Source organism: Tursiops truncatus, chromosome 21 (genome assembly GCF_011762595.2).
Source record: "Tursiops truncatus isolate mTurTru1 chromosome 21, mTurTru1.mat.Y, whole genome shotgun sequence".
NCBI lineage: Eukaryota > Metazoa > Chordata > Mammalia > Artiodactyla > Delphinidae > Tursiops > Tursiops truncatus.
In genome coordinates, this window is record NC_047054.1 from 5751935 (window position 1) to 5778482 (window position 26548).

Genomic DNA, 26548 nt, shown 5'->3' on the forward strand with positions numbered 1-26548 from the left:
TGCGCGGCAGCCGCGGAGCCGGGAGCCCCGGGAGCCGGCGAGGCTGGGAGGGGCGAGGCCGTCACTCGCCGCGGCGCGCGGAGCAGGGGAGGCGCGCGGAGCCCTTGGCCCCGGGCTGCGCCGGCCGCTTGCGCTCCGGAGGGGCCGCAGCGAAGGCGGACGCGGCGCCATGGGTGAGTGAGGCTCGGCCTCGGGGGCGGGTGTGGCGGGAAGAAAGTGGGTGTCGGTCGGCCCCGGACTGCGTCCCTCCTCGCCTCCCCCGTCCGTCTGTGGACTTTTCCCGGGCGCCGGGGGAGGGGCGCGGCCCGGGGGTCGCCGCGCGTGAGCGGCCCGGGGTCGGATAAGGAGAGTCGGGGGGCGGGGTGGCTGTCCCCACGTGTGCCACGTTTCAGTGTGCGGTTCGGCGAGCAAGTTGAGACGGGGCTCGAGGAGTGGCGACGTCGTGCACTTTCCATTCGCCCAGGTTTGCGTGCGGGAAGGCGCTGGGACGAGGCGAGTTGGGGACCCTTTCCAGCCCGCGCCTCAGCGGGCCGCCACCGCGGCACAAAAGGCTTGACGTGGAGGCTGAAGGCCAACCTGCCTCCAGCAGAGCTGGGCCGGTGGCGAGGGACGCGGGCTGTCCGTCCCGGCCCGGGTCCCCGGGCGCTGGGGCGCGCGCCGCTCCGCTCAAGTTTCTAGACGGGGTCCGCCCGCTTCAGAGCTGAGCTGCTGCGGCTGCAATGGCCCGGGGAATGTGGGTGGGCGGAGGGGGACCGGGTGTGAACCCGTCGGACCGAGCGGAGCCCGAGGAGGCGGCGTCCCACGAGAAGGCTTGGGAGCCGAGCAGGGCGCGGGGTCCGGAGAGCAGGCGTCACGCGCCCTGCAGAGGCGGCGCGGCCCGTCTCGGAGGCCGGAGAGAGCCCGGCCGTGCCGCCGCTCACGGTTACGGATCAGCGACCCCCCGGCAGCCCGGCTGGCTAGTCGACGCCAGCGTTCTCGTTTCTTCGCGTCCCAGCGCGTTACGCCCCTCCCCCGGCCTCTCGCTTGTCCTTTGTTGTCAGGGATTTCTTCCAGGGTACAGGAGGCCTTTGGGATTGACGTGCTCGGGTGGAAATTCCTAAGTTCCCACAGGCTCGAGGGTTAGGGGACGCTTTGACTGCTAATCGGTGCAGTTCATAGACGCTGGCCAACTTGGAAGAAAGGAAAAAAGAGAGAGCCGAGGACATTTTTGCCTGTGAATGTTAATTGTGGTCAAGACATGTATAGTCTCTTGCGTGATTCTGGAGAAGTTTTAGAAGGACCCATTTTTAGGGCCTTTGAATAAAATAGTGTTGCAGATGATCTGCAGGAAGAACTGTCTTTAAAAGTTTTCTGAAACGGAAGGAATATTTTCAAGTTAAAAAGGAAAGATAAAACATTTTCCCAAGTATGGCAGAATGAGTTTCAGGCTCTTCCTTCCTTCCTTCCTTCCTTCCTCCCTCTCCCTCCCTCCCTCCCTCTCTCCCTTCTTTCTTGCCTTTCTTTCTAAATACAGGGGCATATAAACTCCTGTTAGACTAGCACATAGAGGGAAAAAGCTCTCATAAATGGAAAACCAAAGTAATTGACTTACATAACCCATTCATTTTACTAAAAACTTTTAAGATGCTATTTGGATCCAACATAAAATCTCTAGAAAGAATGACATTTTTGCCTTGTAACCGTAAGCTTGAGTGGACTATCTATCAAGGGGTAAAGTACACATAATTTTGCAGTTAATTATTTCTCTAGGTTGCATTTCCAAACTATAATGAAAACAGTTGGTCTTGGCTTTTACCTCAATGTCCTCGGGTAAATTACACACGATCCCAGGTTACAGGAGAGTGTTCTCCGGACAGGGGGTGGAGTCAGCACCTGAGCTCTTCTGCTAATCCTGAGCTTGGAGACTTCTCTGTCCTACCTGTAAACGGACAGATACCTAAAATTTGTCTCTTCCTTTTTCTGCCGGGAGTGGACTACCTTTTCCTACTGTAATCAAGGTCACTAAAAACTCGTGTAGGGGTCAGATGGCTAGTAGGAGAGAGTGGGTAGAGGAAGCAGGTGAGAACCCAGAGGTCAGGGAAGTAGAGAAAGGAACAAGTGGGTGGCTCTAGGGTGAGAGCATGAGGCCAGCACTCAGGACAGTGACCCAGACACGCGGTCCACAAATAGGAAAGCCAAGGAAGGAGCCGAGGGGGGCCGATGAGAGAAAGAAGGAAGGAAATCTGTCCAGAAACTAGAGAGAAAACACTTGGTCACTTAAGGTCCTCTCTCTCTTCTTCTTTTCATTCACTTGTGAAAAACACATTACTTAGAACTTCTTTTATTTAGAGGTAGTAGGGGGGTGAGGGTTTAGCATTGGAGTCCAAATTGCTAGGATAAAGGGGAAAGCAGTGTAGCAGAATGCCTGACTATGCCAGCAAGCTGAATCCATCTTTTTCTGGTGTCATGACAACTGAAATTTATCATTTGAAAAAAAGGAAGATGGTGCTATGGGAGTGAATATAGCAATCAATTCTTGCTTGACTCAGAAGAAGAAATCCATACTCTAGCATCGTGGAAGAATGAGAGTAATTGGTTAATCAAATATTCTGAATAATTGATAGTTATTTATAATGCACAAGGCTAATCCTCAAAAAAAAGAAGTTATTTGCGAAGTAGGCAAATTGAGATTTTGGGATCCCTTGCTTCCTTCCTTTCATGTATTTTCTTTCCTCAGTGATGCCTTCAGCTAATCTAGGTATGCAACAGGCTTTCCCTCTGCACCTAAATTTTGCTCTCGAGAAAGGATGTGATGAAGCATTTCATACTGAAAAAATGCAGGACTGACTCCTTGCTAAGAATATTTATATTTTAGCTGCAAGGTTAACTTTAACCCACATGGTCTCTAATTATGTAATTCCAGGCTCCAGTGTGAGATGGGTGGGGGGATATTTTATATTTCTCCTCTAACCACGTCACTTACGTAGTTCTTTGTTTTATCTAAAAGGTGATGTTGGACATTATTTAGTTCATTATTTAGATATTATCATGGAAAGTTTCATGGAGGGAGTGGTATTGAACCTGGTGATATTTGGATGGATGTGAAGGATTCGGGAAGAGGTGTTCTAGGTAGAATAATGGGCCCCTAACCCAAAGCAGGAAGGAATTTGGGGGAGCGGAGCAGTAAGACATGGACCTGGGTTGACCAGATGGGACTTGATTTTGGAGAGCCTTCAAAAGCAACCAGAGGAATTTAGAATTTATGTAAGAGGAAATAGAGAATCATGGAATGTTCTTGAGCAAAGAAGAATTGTAATGAACTTGGTGTTTAAGGAAGATAAATTGAGCAATGTTGTTTAAGACACAGGATAAATTGGAGAGGACAGAACCAGTTGTCACAGTAATCCTGAAATGACATGGTACATGTCTAGTTCAGTCCTAGTGGAAGAGTGGCGATAGTGGAAATGGAGGGGAAAAAAGATAGATGAATGATATTTCTAATGAAAAGTCTATAAAATTAGGAAATTAATAAAGAAGAGAACGAATAAGAGGTATTTTCTGGAGATTTGAAACCTTGAGGATTGGGGATATAGTAGGTCCCTTGATAGATTATTTAAAGGATAAAACAGATGGTTTCTTTTCTGGATGCTTTGGACAGAAGATTAATTTCATTTTTGAAGTGTTAGTTCAAAAATGATGGCTAGACATCTAAAGACGAATGTTAGTAGATTGGAAACATACAGTGAGAAATTAATCAGAGGGCAAGAGCAAGAAGGAAAATAAAAGTTAGAAGGTCACCAATCTTTGTTTTGGTGAGAGGTAAATCCATATAATATATGAATTATCTGTTCGGAGGCAGGAGTATAGGGAGGTGGGTCGAGGGAAGGGGAAGGAGGATAAACACTGTTCGCTGGAAGAGAAACATCAACTACATAATGTGTATCAATGCCCTAAAATTAGAACAGTGAAATGTGACATCTTTAACATTCCGTGTTAGATCTAGGAGTCGGGAAATTTTGACAAGAGGAGAACATCAGACAGAAATATTTTGCTGTCATTCAATTTCAGTCAAAATGGACTTAGTTAAGGATCTGTAAAATTATTTGCAAACTTAGGCCAAGAATAATGAGACGTGGTATTGTCTTGAACTCAACTTCGTTTTTTCAGGAAAATATGACCCCTAGAGGCAGTTGGCAACAAGGGACAGAGAGCCAGGATATGAAGTAGGAGAAGCAAATGATGGTCTTTGGGTGATTATGCAAATCCTGGGGATCCCGTTTCCTCTTCTGTTTGATGAGAGGTTGGGCATGATTCTGTACGTTTATGTAGCTCAGATCTTGATTCAGTAAGACTTAGAGGAAAAAACATGGAAAAAGATAAGCGCGAGCTCTTTCCATTAAACAAATCAAGAACATGTTAAAGATGCTGGACTACTGGGCAAAACTTTTTAAGGGTCAATTGGCCTCTAGTACGTTATGTTCCCTAGAAAATTATAAACGTCTGATAGTCCGAACCTGAGCAGAGAAAGATTAATGTTCTGGTTATCTTCACTGCATAATAACTGTCTCCATAACTAGTTAATTAAAACAACAGTTTGGTATTATCTCTCATGGCTCTGTGGACTGACTGCTGAGCGGTTCTCATTTGAGGTCTCCTGCCTTGCAGTTGTGTACCTGCTGGGGGTTCAGGCATCTGAAGACGTGATTGGGCTGGTCGTCTAACGTAGCTCCCACCTGTAGCTGACAGCATGCTGGCTGTTGGCTGGGACTTCAGGTGGGGTTGCCTCCAAGTGGCTTGGACTTTTCACAACATGGTGACTGGGTTCCAAGAGGGAACAGCCCTAGAAAAGTGTTCCAAGAAAAAATCCGGCAGACGCTGCAAGGCCTCTTATAACCTAGAACATCTTAGGTCCCCATACATCACTTCAGCTGTATTCTCATGGTCACAAAAATCATTCAGGACAGTCAAGTTCAAGAGGAGGGGCATTAGACCCCCTTCCTCCTGATTCCAGGAGAGAAGGAGGGAAGGAACTGAGGTAGGCAGCTGCTTGATCTCGTTCCTAGAAGAGATGTAAGTGTGTTTCACAGTAGAGACATCCTCAGGTTTGCAACTGAAAATCTGATACAAGTTCTCTGAAACACATATGGTAAAGCATTGAAACTTTAGTTAGAACTATGAAGAAGTCCAGATAGTCACACTAAAGTTTCACAGTGAAACATTTGAGTGGAAATTCATGCCTGGGTGGAAATGTGTTAGTAAAATGCCGGGATAAGCTCTACTCAGAATAATTTCAAATACGATCAACTAATATTTCTTATTTTCATTTAAATTTGAAGTTTCTAAGGCTATTGTAAATTACTGTTTCTTTTACTTAAATTTGAGTTTATGTTATAAATTGGAAGGTAGGTCAATTAGCATAAATCCTTTATTCAATATCCTCTTGTCACAATAAACTAAATGTTTTGTAGTGAACTAACTGTTCAGAAGCTTGCTTTATTTTTCAAAAACGTGTTAACTGTACAAAATACGTAATTGGAATTGGTATGGTGCAACTAAAAGTAAGTGTAGTCTTAACTGTACTTACTTTTTGAAAGATATGTTTCTAAATTAAACATGTAAGATTGTTTATTAAATCTTGAAATGTAAATCTCATTTTATTATTTTTAATGGGAAAGAGTCAGAGCTGTCATTTATGATACAAAAAATATAGGTCTTTCTCCTAGACAGTCGAAAAACAAAGAAAAATTAGGGTAAATGAGATGGGTTTAAAGTCAGGGACGGAATTAGTTTCAACCTAGAAACTTAGAGGCCTTAAAAAAGAATTAGATTCTGTTTCAACCTGACTGATTTGAGGTCATTCTATTTTCAACTGTTTGACAAGAGGTGAGGAAATGAGGGTGGATAATATGAAGCCACGTACTTCGTGCACAGTAGTCATGATGTGGCAGACACACAAAGCCCACATCTCAACGAGAAATAAAGGCCTGACCTATATAACCAGTGGAACCGGAATAATGCCTGAGGAGTTCAGAAGGCACTATGGCATGGAGTTAAATTCTTCTTTAGTTTGTTAAGATGACCTGTCAGAATAGTCACTCACTACCTCCTCTACAAGGTACGAGATCTACCCAAACTGTATAATGATAGCACAATAAATATCTCTTGCCGTTTCTGTAAGACTTCTTTTTCTAGAACCTCCACGTTTATTGTCTACATAGAATAACTTAGAGAATACGTTCAGTACTAATTGCTGGGTCCCACTGCCAGGATTCAAATTCAGAAGGTTTGGGCTTGACCGGTGGGCCTTCAGTTCTAACGTGGTTCAGCCAGTGTTGAGGATGAAGCCTCGGACACGCTTCGGGAATTGGCTCTTCCAGAAAGCCGCTGTCCCCCATCAAGCTGGCTGAGCGCCGTGACAGCTGCTACTCATCACTTGTGTCCTGTCGAGACTTAACCTGATGAAGCCTCTGTCTAGTTGCCCTTTCCTTCCTTACCAGTCACTTCTTAGCCTTAGGATGGGGTGATGCTCTCCAGAGTTTACTGAAACTCTCCCTCTGAAAATTACTAATGATTTCCCGTCTCATGGTTCCAAGTGTAACTTATGTGCTCATAACTCCCGAAGCCGTGTCCCTGGGCTCCAGTGTCGGCTGTCTCCCCCCAGCCGTCCCTCTAGTGCTTCAGCCTCAACGCCTGCAAAACGGAGTTCCTCCTGCCAGGATCTGACTGGTTCCGTCTTCTCTTCCTTTGCCCTCTTCCTCCTCTTTCTTTTTCTTGATGACTCGAATAGACCTGGCCTTGTTGAGCAAACGTCATTAGCCCTCTGGCCGTCCACACTCTCTTGTCCTGTGTCATTGCAGTTGCTTTCCGCCAGCCCCTCACCCGCTCCAGCCTGGACCTTAGTGGTCTTTTCAGTGCCAGTTACTTCCCCGCTTTGGTCTCCTCCTAGTCACCCCCATGTGATGATCAAGACACCCCACTCAAGCACAGCTCTTAATCGCGTCGCTGTCCTCCCCAACTTCATTTCCTGCTCTTAGCGCTCATGCATTTTATCCCTTAACCGAAAGAAACTACAAATGAATTTCATCTACTCACCCTCAGCCTCTTCTTACCTCCAACTATTTGATCATGCTCGTTTTTATTACTCTGTGGCACGTCCTTTATTTCCCAGTGGAAATGCAAAACTATTCTCAGCTTAAATATATTTCCTGCATGAAAAATGTCCACTATCTGCCCAGCTTAGTGTTTTCCAAAGCGTGGGATATATGCTAGTGAAATGCAAAGTATTCTTTTTTAAATGTTCGACAAATGAGTTATGATAATGCTTCTTTTTATTTTTTAATATTTATTTATTTCTTTGGTTGTGCCGGGTCTTAGTTGCGGCAGGCGGGCTCCTTAGTTGTGGCATGCAAACTCTTAATTGCGGCATGCATGTGGGATCTACTTCCCTGAGCAGGGATCGAACCTGGGCCCCCCGCACTGGAAGCGCAGAGTCTGAACCACTGCGCCACCAGGGACGTCCGCGGTATTTTTATTTTATATACTTCACAAATACTTCTACACTATTTAATATGTGCCATGCACTATTTACAATGCTTTATAAGTACTTAGTAGTTTAACCTTCCAAACAATCCTATGATGTGTGTTATTATCATCATCTTCATTTTTACACAGAGAGGTTTAAATAATTTGCTCAAGGTAACCTAACTAGTAAACAGTCAAGAGGGATTCTGCACTGAGGCCCTCTGGCTCCAGAGGCTCTATGTTATACCACCTTCCCATTTTCGGTGGTTCAAGGACATGGCATTAAATAAAGTTGAATGTTACAGTGATAAAGTTATGCTCTTCTCAATATTCTTTCAATTCTTTTGATTAAGTCAAAAAGAAATCCTAGTTTAGTGTTACTGGTTATATTCATTTCACAGCAATTACCTTAACAGATCTCCCTTTACATAATACAGGCATCCAGGTTTAAATAAACTGAGAGGTGAAATGGTACTCAAGTCAAAAAAAGGTCGATACTTAAAGAGTATCAATGATATTTCAGAGAGTTCCCCTTTTTAATAAAGAGAGGGCAGGACCTAGACTTCGAGCCTTTGGTAATCATTGTTTTTTAAATAAGAAATACTGACTTTCTATTTAAGGTAGAGATTTAAAGTTTCATTTAAAATATATTTTAGTAAAAATGTAAATTGTGTTTTAAAATACCAAGTAAAGGAGAATAATGATGATACTTAAATATGGGACAAACCATATACCTGGAGGCAATTTTGGTCTGTAGAAGTAGTTAAAATATAAGTATTTCAGGAAATTTTTATCCTAATTTATCCACTAATTAGCCACGGAACTTGGGCACTTTTGTCACTCAATTTATAATTGGCGGGGCTTCAATTTATAATTGGTGGGGATAAAACCAACAATATTTATCTTACAGGGATGCTTCTAGAAAAAAAGATGGGTATTTGAAAAAACTTTGAATGTAATAAATGCTGAGTAAAGTATTCTATTTTTACACATTGCTAGGAGAATCTGGTATGGTAAAAACCATGACTATGGGGCACAAATGGCTGGAATTTGGTAAGCACTGCATCTAATGAAAGTCTGCCTTTTCTGTGCACTCTCAGTGCCTTACTTCTACATCTGTGACGCTTAATTGTGAATGTGTATTTTCTCCCCCATTATTTGAGGTCACGTCCAGATTCTGAAGACGGCACCTTCCAGTTAATTGGCATAAACACAGCAAACACTCTCACCCTTAAGCTGTTTGTCTAACACTGTTTACCTCACTAACTTAGTAGAAATTACAGAAATACAGCATTTGACTCTTACTGATGAAAACTGTATTTAGAATTAGTCATGGCAGGAGACAGGAAAGAAGGCAGAACTGTGGAATGACAGGGTTAGGGCTGTGGTCCTGGGAGGGTTTCAGCACCGGGCCAAAGGCCTCAATGAGATGGGAAACATGAAGGCAAACAGCCCTAGAAGAATCCTCTGAAAACAGACGAGACAGAGTTAGTTCGACTGCAGGAGAGTCCAAGGAGGACAGTGTTTTGAGAAACCAGGAACCTGCCTCATCTAGCCCAACAGAAGGAAGAATAGAGGAATGACATTCCTTTTGCATCGACGGATTTTTCCATCGATGCAAAGCCCATTGAAGTTACAGTACTTTTAATAAAGGGGTGAAGATACAAACCTGCTCTCATGGAGCAGATTTCAAGGACTAAAAAGAAGAGAGAGGACAGAAGGAAGAAGGGGGAAGAGGAAGGAGAGAGAGAGAAAGAAAGGATTTGGGTGGATCCAGGGTCAAAGAAGATTTTTATCAGGTAGAAAAGAACTGCAAGAATTCCTTCATATTTTAAGAAAAGGGGAGTGACCTCAGGGAGAGGCATAAACCACTGATGCCTTGGAATGTCAGGATCCCTGGGCAACGTCGTACAGAGCGATTAATCACAGGAACTATTTGGTACTACTTAAACAGGGTTTTTAAAGTAAAAAATTATATATATTTTGTCTATAAAAATGATGCCATTTGAGGATTTTTTTTAAACTTTATTTATTTTTGGCTGCATTGGGTCTTCATTGCTGCGCACGGGCTTTCTTTAGTTGCGGTGAGCGGGGGCTACTCTTCGTTGTGGTGCGCGGGCTTCTCCTTGCGGTGGCTTCTCTTGTTGCGGAGCATGGGCTCTAGGTGCGCGGGCTTCAGTAGTTGTGGCTTGCAGGCTCTGTAGTTGTGGCTCGCAGGCTCTAGATGCATGGGCTCAGTAGTTGTGGCACACGGGCTTAGTTGCTCCGCGGCATGTGGAATCTTCCCGGACCAGGGCTTGAACCCGTGTCCCCTGCATTGGCAGGTGCATTCTTAACCACTGTGCCACCAGGGAAGCCCAGGATTTCGTATTTCCAGAAATTACCTCAGGCTTCGTTAGGCTACATTGCTCACATGGAATTCATTATATATCATTATTAATATATCATTAATAAGTGAGAGAACTGGTTGATCTATTTTAACATGTAGGTTTGTATTCTTTATCCTGGTAGGATCCTGAACTTTTGAAGTATGTGGCTATGTGTGTGTGTGTGTGTGTGTGTGTGTGTGTGTGTGTGTGTGTGTGTGTGTGTGTGTGTGTGTGTGTGTGGTGGGGGGCGGTTCTTGTTCCTGCATTTTCTTTGATTTGTTTAATTTTTATGTGTGTGAGTACACAGTAGTGTCCTGTGAGGTTGTTATAATTAAAAAGGAATCATTTTGCAAGTGTTAGAACTGGTTTTTTAACCATCAGCAACGTTCTCTGCTGGTGAGAAGTAGCACCATGGTTATGTCCTAGTCTATGAGTCCCAAACAGACACTATTTAAAAAAGAAATATTGGGGCATAAAGAAGGAGGTGACATATGAGAATATAAAATAAAGTATAAAATATAAAGATAAAATATAATTCACTGCTGGCTAATTCCATCTGGGTGTAATATTTTCTTTTAGTAGAAAAACTATGTAAAAGGGAAATGCTGAAATGGAATTGCATTTTCAAAAAATGCTGAATGCTAAATACGCAGTAATATTTATTTCAGTAGACATTTTCTATTGAGATAAGTCAGCTATCTACTTCAGCCTAGATTTGAAGCGCAGGTAACAGACATCGGGTATGAAGGGAGTTTTCTGCAGCCCTGTGTCAGTTTTTCTACTAGATAGTACAACAAGGACAAAAATTCATGATGAGGTGCTACATATATGTGTGACAAAGACCCATTATTGTCACTGTTTTACACATTCTTTCCTTCCTAAAGGAAGATTTACAAAGAAGAGTACAATTTTGTTTAATTATAGATGAGAGAGTAAACTCAGGGTGACAAGTCTCTAGAGAAGAAAAATCCAGAGCAACTATTAATATAAGTGCATCATTTGTAAGTAATTGGTTCCTTAGGTATAAATGAAGTAGTGATCACTAGAAAAATTAGTGTTATTAGTTTCAGTCATTTCACAGCAATTACCTTAATAAACGTCCCTTTACGTAACATGATAAATACATCCTGTTTAAATAAACTGGGAGGTAGAGTGATACTCTCAAAGGAGGTAAAAAGAATTAAAAATACCAGTGATAGCTCATATATCTCATGGAATCATATTAAAGTCATCGTTGTGGCAGAATCATTGTACCTAAGGCCACCAACACTTCCATAGTAAAATAATACGGTGTATTATATACTTGAAGTTATTAGAGAGTAGATCTGAAGCTTCTCACCATAATAGAGAGCTAACTATGTGAGGTGATGGATGTGTTAATGAACTTAATTGTGGTCATTGTTCACAACATATGCACATGTCATCATGTTGTGTACTTTACATATATACAATTTTGTTTGTCAGTTATACCTCATTAAAGCTGAAAAAATGTAAGAAAGTGAAAAACTAAATTAGAAAAGAGTACTCCTCCCAAAACAAGCAGACTCTTCGATGTATTTTCTTTTCTTTTCTTTGGCTCCGCTGCTCAGAATGCAGAGTCTTAGTTGTCCGACCAGCGATTGAACCCGTGCCCCCTGCTTATCTACTGGACCGCCAGGGAAGTCCCTTAAGTATATTTTAATATTGATTTGACTGAACAAGTATTTCTTTTTTTTTTTTTAAATTTATTTAATTAATTTATTTTTGGCTGCATTGGGTCTTTGTTGCTGCGTGTGGGCTTTCTCTAGTTGTGGCCAACGGGGGCCACTCGTTGCCATGCGCAGGCTTCTCACTGTGGTGGCTTCTCTTGCTGCGGAGCGTGGGCTCTGGGCGCGTGGGCTTCAGTAGTTGTGGCTCGTGGGCTCAGTAGCTGTGGCTCACGGGCTCTAGAGCGCAGGCTCAGTAGTTGTGATGCACGGGCTTAGTTGCTCCGCGGCATGTGGGATCTTCCCAGACTAGGGCTCGAACCCATGTCCCCTGCACTGGCAGGCGGATTCTCAACCACTGCGCCACCAGGGAAGCCCTGAACAAGTATTTCTTAAGGATCAACCACATGCCTGCCCTTCTACACATAATGACAGTGAAGGACGCAGACTATAATTTCTGCTCCAAAAGGATTTATGTATTAATTGGGAGATAAAAAACTCACCCACACACAGAAAACTATTTGATAAAATTAGATAATGGAGATCTAGACTAAATAATAATTGCTAAAAAAAGCTGTTGGTCCAGAATGGAAGAGACCAGTGGAAGCTGCAGTCATCAGGGAGGTTTTCTGAATAAGGGAGGGACCTTGAAGAGAACCTGGACTTTCTGTGAATCTGTCAAAAGGTAGGGTGGGAGTAGGTGGGCGTAACCCAGGAGGAGCAGAGGTGCAAAGCCGTGGAGGTGGGGTGAGTGTGCCCTGGGGCCCACCTGAATCTGCTTCCCCTCCAGCTGCCTTGCATGAAGGCTCCTGACCTTTCCACGCTCCGTGACCTCTGGACTGGGCCGTGGGGTGCCACCCTGGTAGAAGTCTGCCTCTGCCGTTCAGGCTATCTGTGTACTTCAGTTTCTAGTTGGCCTCTGCATGCATTATTCCTGCCAGTCCTGTTCATGTATAGACTACGCCCTCAGCTCTTTTGTCCTCTTACTCTGTTCCCCCAGATCTTACCAGCGTGTTGGCCCACGTGGGCATCCCTTTCAAGACTAGTCATTTCCATCCCCGTACCGCCCTCAACCCTGGCTCTCCCAACTCACCCCTGGATTCTGTCCTTAAGTGGGATTTACTGACTATGTAAATTAAAACCAGTGTCATGCTTAGAGCATCAGTAACATTGCACAACACCAGAGGGTGTGATTCCCATCGCACTCTATGTGCCCCGAGGGCTTCCTGTTGGGTAGAACACGTGGGAATGGTGCCCGGCGGTGGGCAGAGTAGGGTCTGCTAGTCACAGCATCAACCTTTGTGCTCTCACTCTGTTTCTCCAACTCTGACCCTTCTCACTGGCCTCCTAGAGCCCTGACAGCCTCATTTGCTTTCCCTCTGCTCCAGCCCATCGTTATTTCCCTTCTCTCAGGCATGGCCCAGAGCCCCGACCACTCTGTTGCAAATCTTCTTAACTCCCTTGATCTTTTGTCCCGGAACCTGGATTATTGCAGCACAGATGGGAGGAAGCCTTCATGCAAGGTCTGAGAAAACGGTTCTAGTGCATATCATGCAGTTGTAGCATCTCAGCCAGGGAGTGATAAAGAAATTAGCAGATTTTGTTACAGATGAAGCAGAAAGGAAGGAAATGTGAGAGATAATGAAAAGAAAAACTATCTTTTTGTCTGTTGAAATACCAACCAGAAGAAATTGTGTTCTGATGAAAGAGAGGAAGAAGCCATCAAGGATGAGCATAAACAGACTGAAAATATTCACAGTTCAGGCAGTTGCCAATTAACTGTATATATCAGATCCCAAGTTACTAAATAAGAGGGTGATCTGGTATGACTCCTGTCAACCCAGGGATTCAGGATTGCTGTGTTGATCTACTTGTCCAGAGGGATGTTCTGTTACTTCCTGCTACCTACGTGGTCCTCCCTGGAAACTGTGCAAGATGACAAACTTTCCGGATGAAAGAGTATATTTTACTAAGGTTATGCAATTGGCTTCACTCGCTATCTAAATAGAACCTTCAAACAAGCTCTTAAGATCAAATTTCCTATTGACTGTGTGATATAATCAGAAATTTATAAAATTTGACTCAGATGTAAAGCCATCCACTTAATTACAAATGAAATAACTTAATTCTACATATTTAATTACAGATTATAACAATGGACAATTATACTGTTCAAGCTAAGTTGAAAAATTAGAAATTTGAAACTTTAGGTATCAAAGAATGCGATATAGTTAAGTATTGATAATGACAGATTACCGACAGTTTTTTTATCCCCAATTATTTAGCATTATGCAATATTTTCTCCTTTTTCCTATTTTTTATATTTAATATGCATGATTTGAGATGAAGGGCAAAGAAGAAAGACCCTTTTTCTTAACACTTTAGATTTCACATTCTTACTTGTAGGTCTCCCTAATTTTGGGGCTCCCTTCTGTTTCCCTTCTTTTTTGCCACTCTGGTTTTTTTTCTGTTTCTTGCTTTTGCTTGGCTTTTAAAGTTCCAAATGATGAATATTTGAAGAAGGCTATATCCTTGGGGTTGAAAGACTCATTCAGTTCCCCCGCACCGTCTTCTATGTAAGGGACTGACCCAAAGCAACGTAATTAAAATAAAACACCGTATAATTAAAACAATGCATTCTGGATAGGTGAATTAAAAAAAAAACACTAATTGGATATCTGTAATGATGTCTTTTCATTTTCCACTGAAGGTTTCTTAAATTAATATGTGCTGCTACAGGCAGGTGAATCTCTAGATTCCGATGTGTACAGGGAGTGTCTCTCTATCCCTGATTGCTCAATAGGTCCAGCAGGCATGCCTCTGGTCTTCCAGTTCCTGCACGGACTGCAGAATCGAGGTGCAAGTAGCTGTTTGCTCTCGAGTCCAGCCAGTCCTTCTGTTTTCTCGGTCACTGGCTTTCTTCTTCTGTCCCAGTGGCTGTAGCTCACTGTTTATTTTTTGGGTGTTTAGTATGAGAAAACATCTAGTCTTTGATCATTGACAACAAGTGAGAGCAATGAGCATGCCCATCACGGTACATTGGGTATAATCTTTGGCTGTTAGGCTCTTGGCTGGTTTGCTGCACTTTACTGTCCTGAAAGTTTGAGAAATCTGACTGCTTTGTTGGTTGTTGTTTCCCTATTCTTATTAACACTTGCCAAACCTTTTGTCAGGCATCTTTAGAACCATGACAGCTTCTAGGTCAAATTTCAGTTTTGATCCCTGCATCTTTAGAAGTAAAACTAAGAACTAAAATAGCCATTTCCTCCCAGTGATTGCAGTGGAGGCTGATTAAGCTGCCTGCTGGTTTTTGGAGTCATAGTAACAAGTCCTACTTACTATCTTTTAAGAATCTCAATTAAGTTTCTTTAGTCTTCGAATATCTAACGACAAAAAGTTTAATTTCCTAGGGAAAATGAATATGTTCTTTTCTTGGAGAACAACACCATAGAGTTAATTAAGCATTCCTTTCAAAGGTTTATTTGTGAACTAAGCTAGAAATTATTTGCCCTCCTTTTTTTTTTTTCTAGTTTTCATAATTAGGCTTTCAGTGGACTTAATCTTTTAATTTTAAAATGATTAATTGCCAAGTTGTTGGGTACCATTGCTTGGGTTACAAAGATAAACATACCCGGCGATAACAAGAAGTTCATTGAACTTGCTACAGTAACAGCAAATACTCAGGTTTAATTTTCAACGAAGACTCAGGACATGTTGCACTTGACAGTGTTATCTTGAGAGGAGCTATAGTTCTTTTATTTTTCTAGGGAAAAGGTAGATTTGGGGAGTAATTAATTTTTTGGTATTAAATTCTACTATGATATAGTAGCATGCCTCTTTGGAGGCATAGAATTACAAAGTTTAGACTTTTCCCAGATGGGTTAACGGTGGAAAAAAAGGTTAAGTTCTTTTACTTTTTAAATCAACTTGAAAAGAATTTTGTATTCTCCAATTCATTGATTTCCAGGTGAATCTGAACAAATCAACCTTCCCTGGCAAAGTCATGGCACTTTGTTTGCATTTTTTGATTTAGAAAAGTCTGTTTTCAGTTCCTAGACTCACTCCTTTGGAAAGGTGATCTAAACTCCCTGAGCTTCAGTGATTCTATTTTGTTATCTCTAGGCACAGCAATAATGCTGATAATAACACTGTGTACTACCTGGAGTTGTTGAAGAATAAATGATGGAATATATTAAAATAGTATAACAACATGTCAGACGAAGAGATGATACTCAATACATATAAACACACGTGAGCACGTGTGTGCACGTGCGCGCGCACACACACACACACAACTATGAAAGTTAGTTTGTCTTACCAAATCTTTAGTCTTAATTTTTTTTAAGTCTATCATGCAGGAAACTGTAGATTTGTGAGTATAATGCAAACTTCGATCAAATCAGTGCTTATTTTTCAAAACCAATGCACAATGTAGTCATATGTTTTCTTAGGAATAAACTGATTAGCTGTGGCTTTTATGGTTAGAAGATATTATCAGGAATAGGCTAGAATTAAGAGCAAGGTTGCTCAAAAGATGTCTAGGAATGGTCTTAAAAATCAGAACTTGTACAGTCTGTCTGTATAATCCATTCATCAAGCAATTTTAAACTTGTTATTTGCTAGACAGCATACTTAGTGCTAGATATTGGCAGTACAAAGATGAAAAAAATGTGATACTTGATACAGTGGCAAAGCAGTTGGAGTTATAAGCTATAACAGATGCTGCAGTGGAACTCTATAGGGTGCGTATGGACAGAAGAGAATAGTTAAAATTTCTCCCCAAATGTCAGTAATGAATTCCTAGAGACAGTCTGGGGCTGAGCCATAAAACCTGAAGATGGTTTTCCTGACACATGGATCAGGATAAAGGCATTCTAGCCAGGGGAGTAGTATGAATAAAGCATTGAGGTGAAAGCATGAAGTTGTTCAGTGAATTTGAAGCACATCAGCTGACGGGAGTACAGAGATGCGGGTGGTCTGCATTGATCGGGAGGACTGAAGAGGTAAAAAGGAGGCAGACTGGGGGGTCTTGGTCGACATACTGTTGGCATTTAGGAAGCACGGGGAGCCACTGCCGGGTATTCCGTACAGGGATAAGATACTTAGATTTTTATTTTATTAAGATTATTCTAGCAGCATTGGAGATAAAAAATATTATAAGTGGGAGAGTAGAAAAAACAGGAAAGAATACAAAAGATCATTTTTCAGAATAGAGATAAAAATATCAAATAAAAGACTAAAAGATCTAACCTAGAAGTGTCTTAAAAATAGTTATGTCCAAATAACATGTATTGGAATGGAAGGATGGTTCAAGATCTGGAAGTTAATTTTTTATGTTTAAAGGGGAAAAGCCATATGATCATCTCATCAATAGATATATATTTAATAAAATTCAATAGTAATTTATGGTAAAAATTGTAAGCAAATTAGGAACAGAGTAGAATGTCAATAAGCAGATCTAGGCTATCCTACAGAAACCTACAAGTATCATTATATTTAATGGTGAAACATTAAAAGCATTCCCAGTACAGTCAATAGCAGGACAAGGATTCTTACTCTCACTTTTACTATTCAGCACTGTCTTAGATGTCCTAACCAATGCAATCAGAAAAGAAAAATAAATTAAAGAGGAACAATTGGAAAGAAAGGCAAATTTGTCGTTACTCAGGATGATATACTTGTCTCCGTAGTAGATTGAAGAGATACTACAGACAACTAGAAATAATAAGAGATACCAGCAAGGACACTTGGCATAAGGTCACCACATATGATTAAGAGTATTGCTATATGTCAGTAATACCAAAGCAAGGTTAATTAAAAATCCAATTAACAGTAGCAAAAATTCTAAAAGAATCCTATAAATAAACATACCCCCAAATATATGGGATTTTACTGGCAAAAAGAAAATATGAAACATGACAAGATATATCTGGTTAGTGTCTGTGAAGTATCATCAGAAATATTCCAATTCCCTTTCAAATTAGTTTATATACTCAATATAATAATTCCAGTAACACTCCCAAATAAGTTTTTGGGATTCTAAAACTCTGTATGGAAAAGTGGTGTTCTACAAATTGTTCACAAAATTCTGAAAAAGAAAAAGAAGGAGGTGGGGACTAGGCCTTTGAAATATCTAGATTTATTTCTTAAACTATAATAATTATAACTGTGGTTTAACAGAGTAAACACAATAAAGTGGTATCTTCATTGGGACTCAATAAAGATACCAAAACCAGATTCAGATTTCTGTGTGTCCTTGATGTGTGTTAAGAGGAGGATTACTAATCCTTGTAGGATTATTCAGCAAATGGCGTTGGGACAGTGGTTTGCATATACAAAACAAGTTATTTTAACGCCTCACACATTACCTAATACCTCACTCCATACATGAAAATAATGATCTAATTGTGAAAAGCTGTCTTAAAATTATAAAGTTCATAAAGTTGAAACAATGGAATGTATGTAACAAAACAGAAACAGACTCATAGATACAGAGAACAAACTAGTGGTTACCAGTGGGGCAAGGAAGCCAGGGAGGGCAAGATAGGGGGAGGGGAGTAAGAGGTACAACTATATATAAAATAAATAAGCTACAAGGATATACTGTACAGCATAGGGAATATAGTCAATATATATATATATTTTAAATTAATTAATTTATTTTTGGCTGTGTTGGGTCTTCATTTCTGTGCGAGGGCTTTCTCCAGTTGCGGCAAGCGGGGGCCACTCTTCATCGCGGTGCGTGGGCCTCTCACTATCGCGGCCTCTCTTGTTGTGGAGCACACGTTCCAGACACGCAGGCTGGGTAGTTGTGGCTCACGGGCCTAGTTGCTCTGCGGCATGTGGGATCTTCCCAGACCAGGGTTCGAACCCGTGTCCCCTGCATTGGCAGGCAGACTGTCAGCCACTGCGCCACCAGGGAAGCCCCATAGTCAATATTTTATAATAACTTTAAATGGAGTATAATCTATAGGAATCTTGAATCCCTGTGTTGTATACCTGAAACTAATATACTGTAAATAAACTATACTTCAACAAAGTTAAAAAAAAGAAATAGAATCGAGGTAGTCTATGGTGTTTGTAAACTTATACCTCATGAAACTGTAGTTCGTTTTTACATTATTGTGTCAGCTGTTTCTTGGTGGAGACTAAGTTTTTCTTCAAACACTTGCTTCTTGTCATATGAGTATTTAATTAAGGGAAGGCTAATGTTTGCCTGAACTTGAGGACAAATTTATTGGCATATTGTAAAATATCTATTGGGTGTTTTTTCTGTAAGAGTTCCAGATTTGTAGTATGCAGAAATTTTGCCTTAAATTGATAGCTTTAGGCTTTACATGAGCCATGATGAAATGGATAAAATACTGTATTAAGATACCACCTTTATTATACCACCTTTATTAAGATACCACCTTTATTATAATTGTATAATTAAGATATTAAGATACCACCTTTATTATAATTCAGTGTAAATTTAGCTCTGGTCAGCAGTGGTTCTCATCCTTTAGTGTGCTTCAGAATTACTGGAGAGCTTTTTAAAACTAGTGGTATTTGGCCCACTCATAGAAATACAGTTTCAATTAATTCAGATTATAGCCCAGACACTGTTGTTCTTTGTTTTTTTTGTTTTGTTTGCGGTACGTGGGCCTCTCACTGCTGTGGCCTCTCCCGTTGCGGAGTACAGGCTCCGGACGCGCAGGCTCAGCGGCCATGGCTCACAGGCCCAGCCGCTCCGCGGCATGTGGGATCTTCCCGGACCGGGGCACGAACCCGTGTCCCCTGCATCGGCAGGCGGACTCTCAACCACTGCGCCACCGGGGAAGCCCGACACTGGTATTTTTCAAGAGCTCAGTACTTGAATCCAATATGCAGCCAAGATTGAGAGCACCTGAATTGAACACTAGGGTCTTTTATTTCTATATTATTCACTTATTCTTGATAGACTAATTGCTGTTAAAAAAACAACAACAAAAAAACAAAACCTGCATCTCAGTGGCTTGCAAAATAAAGATTTATTTCTCCCTAAGTCACAGCTCAGTGACTGTGGGTGTGGAGGCTAGTGGGGAGGGGACCCACCCTTTTATTCTGGTAACGCCATCCTCCTGTAAGAGTCTCAGAATTTTTCACATGGTAAATGAGGGAAGAGAGAACAAGGGAGATGAGTGGGAGGTTTTCTGTTCAGCCCTGAATTGGTAGATACACTTCTATCCCTATTACCTTAGCCAGATGCAGGCTTAAGGTCTCCACTTAAGTTCAAGGAAGTCTGGAATTCTAGTCTCAGTTTGTGCCCTGGAGGAAAGGAAACTGGGTTTGGTGAATACGGGGCCACCTCTACCTAAAACCGATTTTGATGAAAACAAGCACAGAGATACTCTCAAAGACAATAGTAAATGATAGCTCGTCAAAAACTGCTTTATTCCTTAAACTTTTGTGTAGTATCTTGAAAAAGCATGTACGTATTTATTTTTACGTGGTCACAGGGCTTGGATTAATGGCTTTTGAAGCCGAGAGCCATGCAGGGGAGGAGCGTACAGTCAGTATGTGGAGGACTGTCCAAGTGTGCACCTGAAGTGTTTAGGAATTCAGGGAGGTAGAAGAGAAAGCAGAGTCACATTTTCCCACCCTTTGGTTATCAAAGATCACCTGTTAAGTAGGACCAGAGATCCTGACTTCTGTTTCGGTGTTAATATCAGTGCATCGTGCAGATACTCAGTTTGGTTTCACACACTCTACTTTCCAGTCCCTTGTTGATAATCTCACTGTAACGCTGCTCGTATGGGAAAGAGAGAATTATTGAGATTGTCTTTAACCTTTTATATGAATATTGTGTTGCATAAATGTAGGTTTTGAATCACAAGGCTGTTTCTGTAGGGCTTCTATTTAAAACAGGGTTACTTTATCGCTGTTTTCAGATATGGGGAGGAACATGGTGTATTTCCATTCACCAGGAATGTCTAGGTTCTTCCAACAGTTATGTAGACTTTAGGTAAATTAAACTCCACATTCCAAGATATTATTAAAGAGCGATAAGACTTTTGTTCTCCTTTATTCTAAACTCAAGACATTGAAATAAGTTGCTTATTTTAATAATATTTGACAGCACTCTCAAGAGAGAATGCTGAATAAAATACTGCAAACACTTGGTTTTACATAGATATTTTGAACGGCTGTAGGAATGGTAAAGATATGAAAATTGTTTTCCAATTCATGATAGGAATTTCCATTATTAGTACGTCAAAAATCATTCTGATTATCTTATAGTCGTATCATATTCTAAAGTCTGACTTCGATGAATTCTTCTGTCTCGGTTGTGATTAATTTTGGTCACTAATTATTCAAGCTTTCTAAAATCTATTTCTTTGATTTGTCTATTAATCATTTCTCCAAAGAATAAAATATTATTTTAGTATTGAAAACCAATTTCAGTGAGTATATTACATATTAGTCTGTTAGTCTGCAGAATATTTAGATGATTTTTAAAGAAACAGTCTCCAGTGGCTTAATTATGTAAATGTACGTACACGTCTCATATCCCACCGTATTAGGGAATGCAGGATTTCATTTTTTTTTTATTTTTCTAGATTTATTCAATTCTGTTTTTTTTTTTTTGGTTTAAATCTGGGCACTACTACTTGTTGGTTACGCCGTTTGTGTAATTTGTTGGAATTCTCTGAGTTGCAGCTTCTCTTTGTGGCAGTTCTGGCTTACTCATACTCATCATTACTCATAATGATGATCCGAAGCAGTGGGTTCTTCGTGAACGCCTAGTCCCTGACTCAGGGCAGGATTCAGTCAGTGGAGCTTCCTGCCGGATTACCAGTCATCTATGCCTGTTACACAGACAAGCCTCTACAATAGTTGGCCCTCCTTGTTGTAAACCTTCACTTAATGAATATGCGTGGTACATACCACTTGTTCTGAATCACAGTGTCGCACTATAACGTCTGGTGTATTGAATTGCCTACCAGTGACCAAAAGGACAGTTTTAACATAAGAAACCAGTTTGAGAGACAACATATTTTATTTATTTATTTATTTTGCATTTTTCATATAGAGTTTTATTTGCTCTTTCCGCAAAAATAACAATCTGCATTTTGTAAAGAGTGCACACAAATTCGAATGTCTCAAAATATGTGACTTTTTTACTTATCCAAGAATAAATGGTATTCATCATACTTAGCAGGAACATCATGGGTTTCATTTTCAAAGTATTTTGCAAGCATCAGCTAATTAAGCCTCCTGTAGTCTTCAGTTTGACAGTTGTTTTCAAAAGTTGAGAGACAACATATTTTAAACCACAGACAATGAGTTAAAAACTGAAGTACAAAAAACCCAAACTGGTGAAAAACATCAGTGTAAAGTATTTTAAGATGATTTATTAAAATTAGATAAGACAAGTCTGAATTAGAAGAAAGTCTAAATCACTGAATTTTCAAATGCCAATAGCATGTTTTTAATTCCTAGCACATATGAGGCCTTCAAAGCAACTGTTACCATGGTTTTGGAAAGAAACAGCTTCTATTTCTACCTCAGTGAATGAATCAGAATCATTTTAAATTACCTCAGCACCTTTTATATAGAAATTAATTTAGTATGATTTTAGTATAGTTTGTTTTCCAGATAGATAACTAACAAAGTACTAAGACTGTGAGTCTAATTATATTACTTTATCTTTGATTAATATTTTTCGTTGAATAAAAGTGAACATTACCTGTGATCAAATAATAAATTAACTGAATAAAAATTATTAATGTTTTTGTTTACAGTATAAGAGTTTAAATATTTCTGAGGAGTTAGCTAGAAACTGGTGAGAACTGAAACTCTGGCGGCATTAATGCAATGCCAAGGAGTTTGGGTTGTGTTGTTGTTTGTCCATTCATTTACTCACTAAATAAATATTGATTGAAGGCCTACTGTGTGCCAGGCACTCTGCTAGGTGCTCAAAATATAACAGCGATGGAAATAAACATGGTTAGTGACATCACAGATATTCATAAACTAATAGGGGAGAAGCACAAGTAGATAATTGCTACGCAGGCATTGGTATTTGAAAAGATCCAGTAAAAAAAAAACCAAAAAAACAACAAAACCCTTATTACTCACCCAAGTTTGGATTGAAGACAAATGCTCTTGCAGAAGGAGCTCGAAGTGTTATAGCTCTTTTACTACTGATAGTGAGCTTAGAGAACAGGATTTTAGCTAGTCTCTCCAAGGGGGCTTTTTAGTACGTCAGCTCTGAGTTGGACAGACTCGCTCAGATGCAAGCATCGTGGACCAGTGGCCACCTCTCAGAGCCTGCCCTTCTACTGATGTGTGGTGCGGAGGGGCAGAGAATTATAGACAAGTATGAAGGCTGAAGGTGGAGACGTGCGAGATCGTGGACTTTAGGGAACTCACTGTAGTTCAGATTGGTGTATAAAGATAGGAGGGATGTCTGCAGGAAGAGGGGGGATCCGTATGGCACAGGGCCTTGGGGTCACGTTGGCCAGTTTCGATTTTATCCTAAGAGCAGCATGGAGCCATAGGTTTTAAATAGATGGTTGACAAGGTCACATTATTATTATTATTATTATTATTTTTGCGGTACGCGGGCCTCTCACCGTTGTGGCCTCTCCCGTTGCGGAGCAACAGGCTCCGGATGCGCAGGCTCGGCGGCCATGGCTCACGGGCACAGCCGCTCCGCGGCATGTGGGATCCTCCCGGACCGGGGCACGAACCCATGTCCCCTGCATCGGCAGGCGGACTCTCAACCACTGCGCCACCAGGGAAGCTCCACATTATTTTTTTAATGTCATCTAGGAAGCATTGCTCAGGGTGGATCTGAAAAGGACAAAAGAGAATGAGCACCTACTCTACAGGCTGTTTTCATACTAGAAAATAGAGGCCACACAATGTGAACAGGAGTAGTAAGAGTCTGAGTGGAGAGGTTGGAAGACATTTGCCGTTTCATCTTTCTAGCCTCTTGTAGCCATTGCACTGCTCTTTAGCACCTCCACCAAGAGGGGGCGCAGAGGAGCTGAATCGGACCTTCCCGGTGTTCTTGCAGAACCACCATTCTGAGGAATGAGTAGTCATTTTTTTAATTGCAATGAATAGTCACAGAGTGGTTTGGGATTAACTGAAAATTTCATTTATTCATCCTGTCCCAAGATCTCATTAGTATGTGTGATTGAGTTGGAAATGATTTTAATTATTTACTTGACCCTTTTAATTACCTCATTTTTCCTGTGATACTTTGTAAGCTTTCTGCATATTTTTAATTGATCACATCAGAGGAGTCACAGCTTCAGTAAGATGGGTCCTGAAAACAACAGCAACACAAGCAGCAAAGCCATGTTCTAAAGTTCTGTGAAGTTCATTTTGGGATTAGATGAAAAGCAAAATCATTCTTGGACCATGCTGTTTGTTTAAGATTAAACCTTTCCTCGTTGAAGTTGGATTGCTTTTGGTTTGAAGACCTAGAGTGGACACTGCATGCCTAAAGGCTCAACAGTCCCAATGTTATCTAATCCTTGACCTAACTTTAGAAGCTTCTGTATCTACAAAGTTAAGTCCTCTTAATTTTGCTGTGTCATTTCTGTAACCGTCTGCTTCTGCGCTTCACCATCTTTTTGAGATGGGTATTCACTGTTGTGTACACATTTTTGTCTTCACTGACCTAGCACTGTACGTGTATCATTAAGAGTCAGAGATGATAGTCATGTGATCGTCCATTCATTCCACTACCACTCAGTGTGCACTCCTGTCGTGCCTGGCACTGTTTACTGCTCTGTACACCCAAAGATAATAAAATGTAACGAGTGTAGCTATAACTGCTCATGATAAATGTTAACAGAGGTACCTGGCTCTCACAGCATAGAGAAGGGAATGACTCATTTTCCTTTCATTATCTAAGAAGGAAACTTTGGATAAGGGTTTGAGGAATGGAAAGGAGTGTGTCAAACTACAAAAAAAGTGAGCATATGCCAAGTAGAGGTATTAGCATATGTAAAAAAAAGCCCAGAAACAAAGATAATGGAAGTGCCCTGTATTTTTATTTTCCACTGTGTTATCAAGGCAGAGTCTCCCTAAATTTTAGATTATAGAGTATGTATATGTAGGTCTTGGAGCTGTGAGAGCTATGAATTATGTTTGGAGATCCTAGCCCAAACCACTTGCTTTATAGCGTAGAACTTGAGACCCAGGAAAACCAAGAGACTTGCCAGAGGTGACGTGGCTGATCAAAGGCAGAGCAGGGTCTCCCCACTGTCAGTCAGCAGCTCTAACCACACTGACATCCCCAGTGAAATCAGAAGCCTCTTGGTTGTTATCTTTGATACCTTATTTTCTGTCTCTTGTTTGTGAATCCTTAGGAAAGGCTCTGAAGTTTGAAGCTCAGCTCTTGTGAAAACAGGGATGTTATCAGCGTGATGTAAGCCACAGTTTTGTTTGAGGTGTTCCACTGCATCTTTGATCGGCACTGTTCACTCTACCACATACTTGCCACTGAAGATAATTTTGAGTGGAGGCTTATATCCAGAGCATCCAGAGAAGTGTTTATAGTTAGCTGAAGATGGTTTTAGTCTCGGATCAAGATAAAAGCTCTTGGGAAGAGTGATGATCTGTTCTACTTTTTTTTCTAGTGTGGACAAAAATATGTTATGAAGGAAATAAAATTACAGTGTGAGAGAGGTTTTGAGTCTGAGATTCAGGTCCCCATAGACTTCTAATAAATAAAGGAAAGCTGTGTAGAAACATTTACACTCATCTTTCAGATGAGCAAGGGGAATAGCAGAGGCATCCATTCTCCTCAAGAGGTTTACATTTTCACAGCTACCAGTTCAACAGTTGTAGGGCACAGGGATTACGCTGAGTATCTACAATGCAACTGCCATATTTCTTAGAATATATAGATATATACCAACTCTACTTTCTTAAATTATAAAAGGTTTTAGGGAGTTTTTTTTTTCTTTTCCTTTTATCTGCCCAGGCAGTATGGATTACAAATTTATCTTTAACAAATCCCATGTCATTTTTAAAAAGACGTCAGCTAACAGTTTTCAATAGCAAAGATTTCAAAGAAAGTTTAAAAGGATTATTGGTAAAGTAAAACAGTTTGCAAGTGAAAATGTCCATATTTTAAAATTTCATGTTCAGGAATTTTTGTTGTTACTTCTGTCAGTCTTGCTAGAAATAATAATTGGCATGAATTGAACAGCCATCAAAGATTTTGCATTTTATTGCAAATAAAATAATTTTTTAGCAAAATGTCTATATGTTTTATTGTTAGTAGTAGTAAGATACACTGGAACATTGTATTGTTTGTGAATTTATTTCCAGCACAAGAAAATTTAAAACAAAATATCTAGTGCTTAGTAGCTGCATCTGATACAAATCTAAAAACATTTTGCTTTTTTAAAATACATTTTAGAGCTAAGCTAGGGTCCTTTGAACAAACTGATGGAGAATAAAGTATATGCAGAGAATCTTAATGTGAAGGGGGGAATGAATAGTAGCCGCATGGGAGAATTTAGGTCAGTTACACTGCACATGATTCTCTTGTGACTGAAAATAGTTTTCAAGTAGGGAACAATGTACTCAGCTCCTCTCCTACCCCCAGCAGTGTGGCCGGCTTGTCCTGCCCAGGAAATAACTGTTTCCACCGCCCAAAGTACGGAGAACCCATAACTGACTTCCCCAAGATGTACTTTTTATCTCTATTTGTTTCTCTTTCTGAAACCCCAGAGCCACACATTATGTACATTGTAGCCATACTGTACTGCCGATTTCAACACCATCACTATCCTACTTTCATTTTTTTGGAAAAATACATAAGTACTCTATTTCAAAATCTTTACTTTAAAAAGGGAAAGACAGCATCAATCAGAGGCTTCTGGGCTGTATCTTCCCTGTAGCATCTCTTTTATTACCTTGCCCATCTTCTGCTCTTTTTTTGTTTGGTTCTCTTGTTAGTTCCATCCTGTTCTGCTTTCTGTCTTAAGATGGGAAAATACA

At 40.8% G+C, this 26548-nt stretch overlaps 1 protein-coding gene across 1 annotated transcript in view; it reads left to right on the plus strand.

The window, feature by feature from the left end:
• Nucleotides 1-26548, plus strand: part of GPM6A (glycoprotein M6A) — a 248062-nt gene continuing 221514 nt past the window's right edge. Inside the window, exon 1 of the mRNA XM_019921618.3 lies at nt 1-173. Coding sequence (XP_019777177.1) covers nt 170-173 — 4 coding nt within the window. The 5' untranslated portion in view covers nt 1-169. The remainder of the gene's footprint in view (nt 174-26548) is intronic.